Below are 14,881 nucleotides of genomic sequence, written 5' to 3' on the forward strand. Positions count from 1 at the left end.
ATGAAAAATAAACATCCGGTGCAGTCCTGGGATTGTGAACCGCAGTGAAGGCGGGAGCACAAGATTGTGAAATAACTACGGCTGCAGCTGCACGGGGTGCGGAAGATAGCGACGCTCTTGGAAGGAAAGGCACCTTGCTACAAAGCTGCCTTGCGCGATGATGGCGAATTGTGGATGTAGACGGGAGGGGCACTTTGTAGGCTACGCGGCGGACGTCGAAATTCTGTTACAGTAGAATTAGGAGAACCGTACGTAGTGTGAATGTGTTTAGGGATGCTAATCCTAAATTTCAAATTCTAGTACACCGGTAAGGATGCAGGAGGTGGCGCTGTGGATGGTAAGGGCTTCAGAAAGAAGGACGACAGCATAGAAAAATTGTGGTGTGGACTAGATGAAGGGCGACGACGCTGAGGTCCGACATAGCAACAGCGGTGCACAGCGGGGACGACATGAGGCGGCGCTAACGTGCGTCTCTAACGGCGACGACGACGGCGCACTGGAAAAAGGAGTCAGCGATGCGGAGGAGATGCGATGGCGCGACGGAGAAAAGAAGTGTGCATTTAGGAGGTTGCTGTAAAGAAAATGGTTATAGTTTGATTTGGCTGAGGATTTTTTTATAGTTATTGAGCCTGAAACGCTGCTCGTTATTCACATTGTTCGCATCTCTTATTGTTCACCTAGCGAAATTCTGATATCTAATTTGTGCTTGATACTGGTCGAGCATTTTCTATTATTATATAATTATTTGTCTTTATGATGATACAAGCAATTAACAAAATATGAAAATGTAGATTAAACATGAATATTCAACTATCACATACTACTCCAGTTTATTATAGCTAAGCATTAACCATTTCAATTAAAATAAAGGAATCTAAAATGAGGCACGACGAACTTACAATTTCATGTTTTAGGAAAAACAAAACATGGAGGAAGAAAAACATGTTTTACAGAAAGAGAATACTGCTGAATCTTGTTCTCTCCTCTTTTTTCATCGTCTTCTCCCCCCCCCTTTTATAAATGTCTTTCACACTTCGGATTATGGTTTTCTTAGAAAAATCATTTTCTTCCTACTTCTCTTAGCATATGTGACTCGCGTTAATTTTTTATTTCTGTCGCATAATTATTAACAACATGCTGAGATATTAAGTTTGAGAATTAGATTTTAAATAATTTCATAGGGAATAAATTAAGGTAAAAAATTTTCAATTATCATTTTAAATAGTGGTTAGAAAGTCTAACAAAGTAGCTATCAATTCATCTCAATAAGTCGTTAGTTACAAATGTTAAGTTAAAGACTAAATTTATAAACCAAATTAAGATATAAATATAACCTCAGACACGAATTGTTACCTAAATTATTTCTTTATCAATAATAGGTTTACCATTGTAATTTTTTTTAGTGAGAATACATAAAAAGTACATAGTATATAAGGTGTAATAACTCAATAAGTATTTTCTAAGGGAATTTTTCATTTTCTTCAACAATGAGAAGAACTTATTTCTCTCCCTCTCTTAATGCCTTCTGGTTCATCAAACCATTAACATCACAGCTTGAACAGTTTAGAGCATGAGATTATCTTCATGGTGCAGTGAGCGTGGAGAACAATCAAGCTGTGAATCAAATTAAAAAAAAGTTGTGAATTGAGATAATCCAATTTTGCCATTTTCTTTTTATCCCTAATTTTTCTTTTGACATTTTCTTTCTCCCATTCTTACCTCTTCCTTCAAACTCATCCAATAGAGTTTGATGAGAGGTTATTTCGCAAGATTCTTTCTTGGTGAACACAGCTGTTCCGATCAACGAGTTGGAAGGAAGAAGATCTGAATCCTTATTAACCCTGTGATTCATTGATTTCTCAAAATGGCGAACATGGTAAACAGATCCTCCCATTATAGAGGTCGTGGAGCTACATTGGCTTGCTCTCATTACAACAAGCAAGGCCACACAGAAGATGTATGCTATAAGAAGCATGGGTACTCCTCCCATTTCTATCAACGGCAGCAACATAACACCACCATCAATCACGTGATCACTGAGGGGGCACAATGATATACTGAGTGACAAACAATCCCAGCTCAATTGTCTCCAAGAGAACACTGGAATATCAAGATCTGGGTTCACAGCATAGTTTTACCTTGTTAGAGTTGATCAAAGACAAAAGTGTGCAGCAAGCCAGCAACAACCTCATAATGCAAATCAAATTTTGACTAATTTCATTCAGACTTTCACTCCAAGTAAAACCATTGCACTACATTTTAGCGAGAATTATGAGTATTATCACTCCAAAATCTGCACTATGGGTCATTGATTCCGGTGCAACAGATCATGTGACTTCTTACTTAAAAGATTTTGCAAGTTTTCAAAATATTGCTCAAATTAATGTAATATTGCCAAATGGGACCAAAACTGTTAGCACTATCATTGGCACAATCACATTCTCTAAAAACTTTTTTCTCAAAAATGTTTTATACATTCCTTCTTTTGATTTTAAACTGGTATCTGTGTCAAAGTTAACCTCAAACTTATATTGTCAACTGCTAATCAATGATAGGTGTTGTGAGATACAAGATAGATCCACATCAAAGATGATTGGCATTGCTAAGTGTATAGAAGGGTTATATACAATGAGTTGAGAACCAAAATTCTCTCACTTTTCCCCTCTTCCAACAAAGCAAGCTTTATTGGCGGCAACTACGACTACTAGTCATCCTACCACACCTTCACATAGTGAGCACAACAATATTTGGCATCTTAGATTAGGACACATACCCATGCATAAATTGATTTTCTGAAGAAGTATTATCCTTTTATAGATTGTATTGCTTCAAAACTTCCTTGTGATTCATGTCATTTTGCAAAACAAAAAAATTATCTTTTAATCTTAGTATAACTAAAATAAAAGATTATTTTGACTTAGTTCATATGGATATTTTGGGTCCTATTTCTGTCCCTTCCAATGGTGGATGGCAAGAGCAGATTCACTTGGATTTTTTTTATGAAAACCAAATCTGAAATATCACAATTGGTTATTAATTTTGTGAATTTTGTCAGAGTACAATTTGAAAAATAAGTTAAGTGTATAAGGACTGACAATGGACCAGAGTTCACTCTGAAATTCTTTTTGCATTAATTGAAATTTTACACCAAACTTCTTGTGTAGAAACACCAGAGCAAAACGGGATTGTAGAGAGAAAACACCAACATATTTTAGGTGTTGCTAGAGCACTGCTATTTCAATCAAGAATTCCATATTGTTTTTGGCAATACGCAGTTGCTCACGTCATTCACCTAATTAATAGGTTGCCAAGCACTAACCTGGATAATGCTAGTCCTTACAAGCTTTTGTATGGTAACTTACCTGACCTTTCATATTTAAGAGTATTTGGTTCTCTTGCATATGCTTTCACATTAACAAATTCAAGAACAAAATTAGATCCAAGAGAAAAACAAATTTTCTTGGTTTAAATTAGGAACAAAGGGTTTTTGACTTATTGATTTAAAATCAAAGGAAATTTTCATATCCAGAAATGTAACTTTTTATGAATCTCATTTTCCATTTTTACATTCCACTAGCACTTACATTTATGTGGTACCCATTCGTACTCCACAATGCATTGATCTTTTTCAATATGATACACCATCCACACATCATTTGCAATCACCCACACATATCACACTCACAGATTCAAATGAACATTTCTCAAGCTCAATGCACTCACCAACTTCCTCACACACCATTGCACTCATTACCATACCACATACTAACAGTGCACCTACATCACAACACTCTTGACATCACACATGATTGCATTACTAGAAAGAGTCAAGAAACTGCTTGCTTATTTGAAGAACTATCATTGTATGACAACCCACACAGCTCACTCTAGCAACTTTTTCAACTCTAACTCTTTATATCCTATCTCACAACACTTGTCATATGATAAACTAATCCCAAAATATAAGTCACTTTCTCTAGCCATCACCCCAAATCAAGAACCTAGCACTTATGAGGAAGCGGCTGCACATGAATGTTGGAGAAAATAAATACAAGATGAATCGACAGCTCTAGATCAGAACAGAACTTGGTGTCTCACTAAACTCCCAAAAGACAAGAAGGTTGTGGGTTACAAATGGGTTTTTCGGGTAAAATTCAATCCCGATGGCACCATAGAGAGGCACAAAGCGAGGCTAGTTGCAAAAGGATTCACTCAAGTGTAAGGAGTAGATTATGGTGATACTTTTAGTCCAGTTGTCAATATAACTACCCTACGAGTAATGTTAGCATTAGCAGCGGCAAAGAAATGGCATTTGAAACAGCTGGACGTCAGCACTGCCTTCCTTCATGGAGATTTGGACAAGGAAGTTTATATGAAGATACCATCCGGTTTGGCTGTGTCACAACCAGGTTTGGTTTGTAAATTACAAAAATCTCTATATGGGCTTAAGCAAACAAGCAGGCAATGGAACATTAAGCTCACTCAGACTCTTGTGGATGCTGGTTATAAGCAGTTTTTTTATGATCATTCACTGTTCATCAAGAAACAATCTAAAAGCTTCACTGCCATTCTAGTATATGTTGATGCCTTGGTTTTAACCGGGAATGACATTAGTGAAATCAATTCCATCAAGCAAAATTTAGATGACAAATTCAAAATAAAGGATCTTGGTGATCTCAAATACTTCTTGGGAATGGAAGTAGCACGCTCTAACTCTGGAATTCACATTTATCAGCGGAAGTACACCATGGACCTTCTCAGCGATTTTGGTTATCTAGATTGCAAGCCTCTCTCTACCCATTTGATTATAGTCAGAAACTCTCAAAGGAATCAGGTACCATTTTAACAGACAATACTGTTTACAGACAGCTCATCGGCCGACTCCTTTACCTCACAAACACTAGACCTGATATCTCTTATGCTGTGGGACGTTTGAGCCAATTTTTAAACTATGCAACCACTTCTCACCTACAGGCTGCTTTTCGTGTACTCCGATATTTAAAAGGCCGACCTGCAACTGGTCTCTTCTTCTCCTCTATTTCTACTCTGCATCTCACTGGATTTGTCGACGTTGACTGGGCTACCTGTGCCGATACTCTTCGCTCCGTTTCCGGTTATTGCTTCATGCTTGGGAACTCTCTCATTAGCTGGAAGAGTAAGAAGCAAACCACAGTTGCCAAGTCTTCTACAGAAGCTGAATATAGGTCTCTTGTTGTTGCCACTTGTGAAGCTAGTTGGTTATCTTTTTTAATGGATTTCATTGGTTTGCTGCTTCAAAAGTCTATCACTCTATTCTCACATTGCCAATAATCTCATCTTTCAAACACATTGAAGTGATTGACACATTGCTCGTGAAAATCATTTGTCTGGTCTCATTCATCTTATGCCAATTCGTTCCAAGGATCAACTTGCTGATTTTCTTACCAAAGCTCTGCCACCGAGTCTTTTTCTTGCTAATGTTTTCAAGTTAGGATTGTTAGATTTACACAATTATAGCTTGCGGGAGGGTGTTACCTAGATTATTTCTTTATTAATAATGGACTTACCATTATAATTATTTTTTTAGTGAGAGTACATAAAAAATACATAGTATATAAGGTGTAATAACTCAACAAATATTTTCTAAGGAGATTTTTTATTCTTTTCAACAATGAGAAGAACTTATTTCTCTCCCTCTTTTAATTCCTTCTGGTTCTTCAAACCATTAACATCATCGCTTGAACCGCTTAGGACATGAGATTTTCTTCACCAATTGTGCCTGTGTAAGATTGTTTATTTATTTTAAGAAAAAAATTTTGTGGGTGATGGAGATGTGAAGGAGAATAGCTATACACATTAATTTTAATATTTTTTTATTGTTGTTTAGTTTAGTATATTTTAGAAGTTAAATCATATGGTAAATTTCTTGACACGGATGACATAAAATAAATTAATTTACATTAATATTTTGTTTTAAAAATATTAAAACATAAAATTTATTATTTAATATTTAAGAATTATAAAAAAATTTTAAAACTAAAAATACAAAGAATTAATTTAAATCGGCTCATAATATAATTGATTTTCTAGATTTTTTTTTATTCATGGTGAAGTGGCACATAATCAGAACATAATTAGAACGTAAATTAAATGATAAATTAGGGTTTTATAATTTATTAATGTAAAATCAAAATTTTATAAAAAAACGGTTCCGCTACGTTACCAACAGCATATCTGCCAACTTCTGCCAACTCTTATTTATAATTGTGTTTCATGGAAGTGTGTTTGTGAATGTATCTAATAAAAATGTCTTTTTTATAGCGGTGTTTAATAGAAGTGTCTTTATAGATATATTTTCTGGATGTGTCTCTTTATATATGTATTTAAAATATATTAATTATTAGACACATTCACGAACACACTTCCATGAAACACAATTATAAATAAGAGTTGGTAGAAGTTGGCAGATAATATGTTGGTACCCTATACTTTTCCATAAAGAAAAAGGCTAATTTATTAAATTATTGGTAATAACGAGATAAAAATGATTTATAGACTAAATAATTTTCTTTAAGAGAAAGTCTAAGGAGGCCTATTTTTATTAAAATTTGGCCAACACTTAACTATTAAAAAAAATGAGTAATCCTACACCATTAAAAACACTCATAATAACTATTGATGGCTACACATCACATTCCTCTTTCTTTAATTTTGGGCATAATAAAAGTCGAATGTTTATTTATGGCGAACGAAAAAACAGAGGGTCGTTTGTACCATGTTCCCCTAATGACACTATTTCTTCCATTATTACCAGACCACAGTTTCAGTTGATCTGCATAAAACTTCTCGCCCACACATGCATGTTCATAGATTCCTTCCATTCCAATAACAACTAAATAAATGTATGTCAGAGCAACCCATGAATCTTGATTGCCGTCAATACCTGACAAGAAACCACATGCAAAATTGGTGCTAGCTCATCAAATTTAACTTTTGGCGATTGGAACTGTCAACTCAAATTTAACCATACATAGATAGATTAAAATCTGAAAATTAATTAAGCAGGATTTGCAAACAACATGCATGATCTTTCATACAAGGAAAGAAAGAAAGAGGAGATAGATGTGATCCTTATTTATTGTCGGAGTACAAAATCAACAAAATGCCGTCCATACTTAGTATATATCACAGAGGGAACTCTTTGGCTGCTGGGATCATGGATTGGTACTGAAGGGGTTGTGGAGCACTGGATTGCTGCTGCTGGGTTTGCGTTTGTGTGTAATATACTAGTTGCTGGTCTTGCTTAGGTCCACCCCCATAATTGGTTGTGGCAACTGCAATTGGATGATGAGGCAAAGGCACATAGCGTTGTTGCTGATATTGATTGGAAGGTGTTTGAAGAAATGCAGGATGAGTTGAAGGCATGTCAGGTACATTGGTTGGGGTAGTTAGCATAGTTGGGTAATTAGTTGCCACTTGTGAAATGTCAACTGGCACTACATACACTGTGTTGTGGTAGGTTGGCATTGTCACTTGTCCATGTCCATGTCCAGTGTTGTGAGTGTGGGGTTGGATATACACAAATTGCTGCTGCTGATTCTGATTTGGATCCACTTGTTGTTCTTGATAGTAAAACCCCTGCCCCTTTGAGATTGAACAACTTGCTGCAGATGCAATGCTACTATCACTGCCAAACAACACCCAACAAGTTTCTTTGTTTAAAACATCATCAGCAAAAATAATCAAGAATCAATGAAATAATATAGTATATATACCTTGCAACAGAATCAGGAGAAGGCAAACCAAGCGTGAGTTGTGCAAAATGCTCGTCCATCACCTTGCTGCTGCCATCACCCAAATGCTGCTTATTAACTTCCTGCTCCGTGTTATGTGGGACTGGGACTTCATCAACAAGGCTGAGGAGACATTCATCAACAGCAGCAGAATCAGAAACAACACGAGATATATTATTCATCATCCCCGAGTTGTTGAGAGCGTCCACGAACCACGTCTCGGACTTGGCATCGTCCAGGAGTGCACCCATGGAAGCCGCCGTGTCTAGTTTGGAGACAAAGAGGAAGACCCTGAGACGCAGAGGAGGAGAGAAAGAAGCCAAGCGGTCATACTCTTGGATCATGTTCTGGAGGTCGTCATCGGTGGCCACGCTGATGAGGTTGTCAAGTTGCTCCTCGGGGAGCTGGTACTTGAGGGTGAAGGGACGTCCATGGAGAAGGGTGTTGGAGAGGCCAGCACAGAGGTCCTTCAGGGAGGTGTTACGCTCCACAGCCACCATGCGGGTGTCGCCGCCCACGTAGTAGAGAGAGTCGTGGTTGTTGTGGGGGCGGGGGCGTGGCATGATATTGCCTCCATAGCTGCACATCAGGCGGAGCTTGGCCCCGGGAACTTTCAGGAGGGAATGCTGCCTCATATCATAATCCCGATCCATTTCTCAAGAGATGAGGACGATACTTCCCTTCTTCCTCTCACTTTATAACAGTTAATACCTTTAAATAAAGGAAAAGTATAGAAAAATATAGATAGACAATGAAAATATTAAAGAACGTGAATAATGGATATAATCGAATGTTTAATTTATTAGGTGTGTGAATGATTATTCTAATATTTAGATTGTGAGCCACTCAAATAAAGACGTTTAAAACGTTTTTTTTTTTAAATGTTTTTCAGTAATTAAAATTTAACATATATAATCGATTGAATCATGTTATTTTTGTCAAAATTAGGCTAGACAAATTGATTTAACCGAAAAAATGGTGAATCAAATTTTGAACAGGTCTAAATTAATATTATTTTTTTATAAAAAATTACTATAATATCCTTATTATATAAAATAATTAAAATACTCTTATTATATATATATATATATATATTAATTTTAAAAATTTTATATCGTAGGTATATATATTAATTTTAAAAATTATAAATCCTAATCCTACGATAGAAAAATAAAGGACTAAAATTTAGAATTCTCAAAATTAATATATATAATAGAAGTATTTTAGTTATTTTCTATAATAGGGTATTGTAGTTATTTTCTATAAAAAATAATATTAATTTAGACCAGTTCAAGATTTGATTCACCATTTTTTAGTCAAATCAATTTATCTAGTCTAATTTTGACAAAAATAACACGATTTAATTGATTATATGTGTTAAATTTTAATTATTAAAAATATTTTTATAAAAAAACGTTTTCAATATTTTTATCTAAGTGACTCCCATTAAAATTTAGGTGAATAATTTAAAGTGTAGTGTATTTTATTTGAATTAAATTAATTTTAAAACCTATTATTCATGTTGTCTAAAACAATTATTAGTTAACTAACATAACCTTTAAATAAATATTAAGAGTTCAAATCTTACTTAATCTACGAAGTAACTCGTTAACCTTAAATGATTTTGCCTGTCGAGTTAAAAAGGACGTATTTAGATTTAATGAAATAGAGGCGCGTACCTAGTTGGCATTGGAACCTGTAATTTATTAATTTGCTTGCTTCTAATTGCTCATAACGTAGCTTTCAAGGATCACACACTTGCTCTTAATTCGTTCGTTAATTAAATATGTGAAACCAGATTCTGCATAGCATAAACACGTGAAGTGCCACTTTCTTTCAAGTTCTTCGTTTGCTTTGGACTCTTGTTTATGTTTAGGGATATGGTGCTTCCTTTTCATTTTCAATGGTGCAATACCGGTTTTCTAATCAATATGTTCAAAACGAATTATCTTTATTGCACTTGGCTTGATCCATAATAGTCACATTCATAATTTAATGCTTCACATCTGAATTCAATAGTGCCCATATATATAAGGGTGTAAAATATAATAAATTGAGTTATATCTTAATATTATGTTCTAGTTAAAATAAATATAAAGACCAAAAGATATATTTAAAAAATTATATGAGAATATGTTTAAAAAAACATATTATTAAAGTTTTAATTTTTATTATTAAAAATTTCAGGCCTTATCTGTTTTCACTCTTTAAAAGTACGAAGAAATTGAAATTTTGTACTTCATCTCAATTCCATTTCCAGAAAATAAAAGCAGCCTAATAGTCCTATTCGGCTTTTCATAAAACTGTGTCTTTGTATGAATGTTGGTCGTCCTTTAGTTTGATACATAAGTTACGGGAGAGGCATGAAGGATGAGAAAGGGGAGAAGCATCATGTCATGTGGCGAAGGTTGGAAGTAGCGTTATGTTGCAAAAGTAGGGCTTCAAGTGTTGAGTGGTTAGAACTTAGAACTTAGAATTTAGAAACGCGAGTGTAGTGTGTTGGTTGGCGCACGAACTTGGTGTTGCTTCACATCCCAATGGCAATACACATGAGCGTAACGTCATATACGCACAAATTAAAGGCAATACACAAGGGTACATACACTCCTCCTGTCCTCCATTAATCTCTATCAATTTCCCCATCACACAACATACACAATCAAAATATATATGAATTAATTAAGGTAATTGTGAAATCATATATAATAAGGGATTTGCACAGGAATACTCACCTACAACTAATCTGACACATCAAGGACTCATCTGTCTATCGCAAAATTCAAACTCTTAACACTTACTTAAAAAAACGAATGAATCCACCACTCCACCAACCTAAATTTGGTTTATAAAACTTTGGCATACATATGCTTTTGCCTGTTATTTGTAGTATGACAAGTGAGGGAGCCCTTCGAAAAATTCTCAAAAGGCTGGGCCATGGATGGATCAGATCTGCTCACCTGGCCCAAATTGAACTAAACGTGAGACAGAATGCTCTAGGAGTAAGATATTTCCATACAGCAGTGGAACTTAGCTTTGATAATGGATGGAGAACCATCCCCAAATTTTTTATTAAAAAATTAGTAGTATTATTATAAAACAACAAATATAGTTCAATTGACTTCAATCTTACCCTCCTACATTAGGCTAGCTTATTGTGATCAACTCTCACTTCTTCCATTTACTCAATTATTTTTAATTCTAAATGTTAATATTTTAGATTTGGACTTCAATAAATTTTCATAAATTAAAAATTTTATTTGTTTATTCGTATAAATAAAAAAGTTTATTCTCATTATTATTTATTATTTTTATTATCAACAAGATTTTATAATTTTAATATTAAAATTAGGTGCAATAACATTATTTTTTATTTATATAATTATTTAATATTTTATAATCTTTGTCAATATAATTATTTATTTATTGTCATAGTAATAATAAATTAAAAATTAATTATATTTATAAATTTTGTAAATTATATAAATACTATTGTTTCGAGAATTATCTGAAAGTGGATTGTGTTGGGACTGAATGTGAGGTGCTGCTGTTCGAGTTTCTCGTGGGAAGGTGGGGGTGGTACCTGCAAAGGATTCCAATACTTAAGTTAACAAGGATTTAAGTGGGTTTTTAGTAGATTGGATTCAAAAAATATCTAAGGGTGTTAGGGTAGTATAATTTTGTACTTCTCTTATGAGTCTAGTTGCTTCCCTTTCTTCTTTAGGAATAATGTCGAATTTGAGATATTCGATAATAGGAGTCATCCATCCCAAGTTTACATTGGAAATTGGTAGTGCGTCCGACTTGTCGACTTCCTTAGCAATTGATGGTGTGTGGAGAGTTTCCTAGATCAGACTTTTATTGTTGTTCCCTGACTTAGTGCTAGCCAATTTGGAGAGAGCATTATCTTGATAACTGAATTTTCGAGTTATGTGCCTCACTTCTGTTTGAAATTGTTCGAGTTGCTCTAGTATTTTCTCCAAATACCTCTTTATGTTAGGATCTTTAGTTTGGTAATCCTCATTTATCTTGGAGGTTATCACTTGAGAGTCACTAAACACTGTGACTTTTGATGCTCCAGCTTCTTTGGCTAGTCAGCAATCATAGCTTAGCACTCAACTTAGTTGTTGGAAGCTGAAAACTCGAATTTTAATGAGAGCTCTACTCGAGTTCCTTCTTTATTCTCAAGAACGATTCCTACTCCACTACCAGTTTTATTTGAGGATCCATCCACATACAAATGTCGAGTTGTTGGACTTTTTTATTATTCTTCTGTGTATTCGGCCAAGAAGTCGACCAAATATTAAGATTTTATTGCTGTACGAGTTTTTTATTTGAGGTTGAATTCGGATAATTTCACATATCATTGTAGCATTTGACCTGCAATATTCGTCTTTTAGAGGATATGCTTCATAGATTGGTTAGTTTGGACTTTGATAGTGTGAGTTTGGAAATAAGGTCGGAGTCTTCTGGAGGCTAGGACGAGGGCATAAACGATTTTTTTATCTAATTTTTTGGTATTTCAATTCTGCCCCTTGTCATGCCTTACTCGTGAAATAAATAGGTTGTTGCCCCTCCTTATCTTCTCGGATAAGGGCTGAGGCTATGGCCTTGTCTACAACGGTTAAGTACAGCACAAGTTCTTCTCCATCTTCGATTGAAGTTAGAATTGGTGGTTGGCTCAAGAAATTTTTAAAGTGTTAAAAGGCTTGCTTGCATTCTTGGGTCCATATGAAATCATGCCTTTTTCGTAGTAGGACAAAGCTAGAGCTACTCTAACTTCAGCAAATCTTCTTGTGATAATGTGGACATGCCGATCTAGAATGCTTACAGGCTTTTGGCGATCTTTCTCTGTCTTTGCACTCCTATTTCTTTTACGGCCAGCGTCATTATAGCAATGTATCTGTTCAATTGGTTTTCTCTAGTCAATTTTTCAATAATCACATTTCTTCAATCATAACACTCATTGGTAGAGTGGCCATAGACTCGATGGTATTCACAGTAATCTTCAAGTTTTTGTCCGAGCTGTTTTCCTCTTTTTTCGTTGGTTCTTTCTCTTTGTCTCAGGCTGGATATCGGTTGTGCTACCTCGGGGCAGGCTCTCTCAACTGAGTAGTTTCTTCTATGTTGATTTACTTCTCGACTCGCTCTTGTACTTCGTACAAAGAGGTCAGGTGCCTCTTTGATATGGATTGGGAGAAGGATCCTTCTCTGAGGCTGTTGACTAGCCCCATGATGACTGCTTCAATCGGTAGGTTCTGAATCTCCAAACACATTTTGTTGAATCTTTTCATATAAGCTTGTAGGAATTTTTTGGTTTCTTACTTTACTCCTAAGAGGCTTGCCGCATACTTGATCTTATCCTTTTGGATGGAAAATCGGGTAAGGAAGTTTCTTGCAAAATCGTCGAAGCATGTGACCGAGTTAGGTGGTAAACTATCAAACAATTTCTTAGCCGTTTCGGTTAACGTTGTTGGAAAAGCTTTACAGCGAATTGTATCCGACGCGTCTACCAAGTACATACAACTCTTGAAATTGCTCAGATGATGCCTCGGATTGGTAGTTCCATCATAAAGATCCATGTCCGGAATTTTAAAATTTCTAAGGACTTTAGGCTGCATGATTTGTTTTATGAATGAATCTTTGTTTGTCAGAGGTGTTTCTTCTCGAGCAGCTCGAGTTTTTCTACCCTTGAAGTCAGACTCCAATTTTGAGACCTTTTCTTTTAATTTCCTCCGTCGTCGAACTTCCCTCCTCAAGGCTCTTTTAGTTTTTCGTTGTTGCTCCAGCTCCTACTCGAATTGTTCCAGCCGACCTTGATATCCACGAACAAGTCCTATAATCTTTGTGGGATCTCTTAGCCTGGATGTTTTAAGTTGGTGTATTTCTGAACTTATCCTATGTTCTTCCGGGTTTGAAGTGTGTGCATCTCTGGCCGCACCTCTCCCTTTATCATCTTGGTGAGGTATAACTGACGCCTGTTCGTCGTTTTGTTGTTGTTATTTTCGGGCTTCCGAATCGTAAGTTGTGTCCGTCCGATCCTCAGGGTTATCATCTGCCATCATACAATCTTAATCTCCAAGTCCCCGGCAACGATGTTAATGTTCCGAAAATTACTTGAAATTGAGTTGCTTTGGGTCTGAACGTGAGGTTCAGACACCTTTTGGAGCAGCGTCAGATGTTTACTGGTATCGAGGTGTCACTGTTCGAGTTTTTTGTAGAGAGGTGGCGGCGGTACTAGCATGGGACTCTAATGCTTAAGTTAGCAAGGATTTAAGTAGGTTTTTAGTAGATTGAGATTAAAGAATACCTGAGAGTGTCAGAGTATTTATAAGTGTAGATATAGAGTCAATAATTACCCTTTAAGTAATTTCATCTTTAGTGATGGATTGGTTACTTCTTTTTATTAAAAAAATTGTTAAGATTTTTTTTCTAAATGAATAAAAAAGATTATAGTAGTTAATTGAAATTTATCTTATTTAAATAAATTAGGTCAAGTTAGCATCGCGTGGACCGAACTTTATGAAATCGAATAAGTCGAATAGATTTCACAATGTATATATAATCTAGACTCTTACTTTATAAATTGAACTTTTAATCATTTTGAATCTGACTAAATAGTGGACAAGTACATGAACAACTGTTATATAATTTTTATATGAAAACTTTTTGTCTCATAAAAAATATCGCTTTAAGCTTCGCTACTGTTTCGATATATAACAGAAGAATCAAGCTAATAGTGTACGTAATCGTGTAATGTTACCGATTACAGTGCTGCTATATGCGATCATACAGCAAAGCATAATAGCATCAGCCGCAAAAGTGTGTTACTACAAAGAGGTTTGATTCAATGATTCTCGAGTGCATGTTGTTTTGAACATAACATAATTAATATATAGAACCATATTCTTTTGGCAAGGTAGCTATTGCTAAGCGGTTACTGTGGCATATACTGGAAAACCCTTACATAGTTGCATTCAAGATATGAATTGAGTGATTTGCCATCACACTATATTGGTTGTCGGATTTAGCGAGTGGGGTGACCCCACCCAGGCACCAAAATGGAACTAATTCCCTTATATCATTTTGGTGAATTTATTATATATACTTAT

At 35.3% G+C, this 14,881-nt stretch overlaps 1 protein-coding gene across 1 annotated transcript; it reads right to left on the minus strand.

Annotated features, from left to right (window-relative positions):
* Window positions 1-6,938: 6,938 nt before the first annotated feature.
* Window positions 6,939-8,494, minus strand: LOC112734225 (uncharacterized). The gene is made up of 2 exons (XM_025783456.3): window positions 7,755-8,494; window positions 6,939-7,666 (listed from the first exon to the last, which is right to left on the minus strand). The coding sequence occupies exons 1-2, from the start codon at window positions 8,423-8,425 to the stop codon at window positions 7,165-7,167; spliced, it is 1,173 nt and encodes a 390-aa protein (XP_025639241.1). The 5' UTR covers window positions 8,426-8,494; the 3' UTR covers window positions 6,939-7,164.
* Between the last annotated feature and the right edge of the window lie 6,387 nt (window positions 8,495-14,881).

Source organism: Arachis hypogaea, chromosome 3, assembly GCF_003086295.3.
Source record: "Arachis hypogaea cultivar Tifrunner chromosome 3, arahy.Tifrunner.gnm2.J5K5, whole genome shotgun sequence".
NCBI lineage: Eukaryota > Viridiplantae > Streptophyta > Magnoliopsida > Fabales > Fabaceae > Arachis > Arachis hypogaea.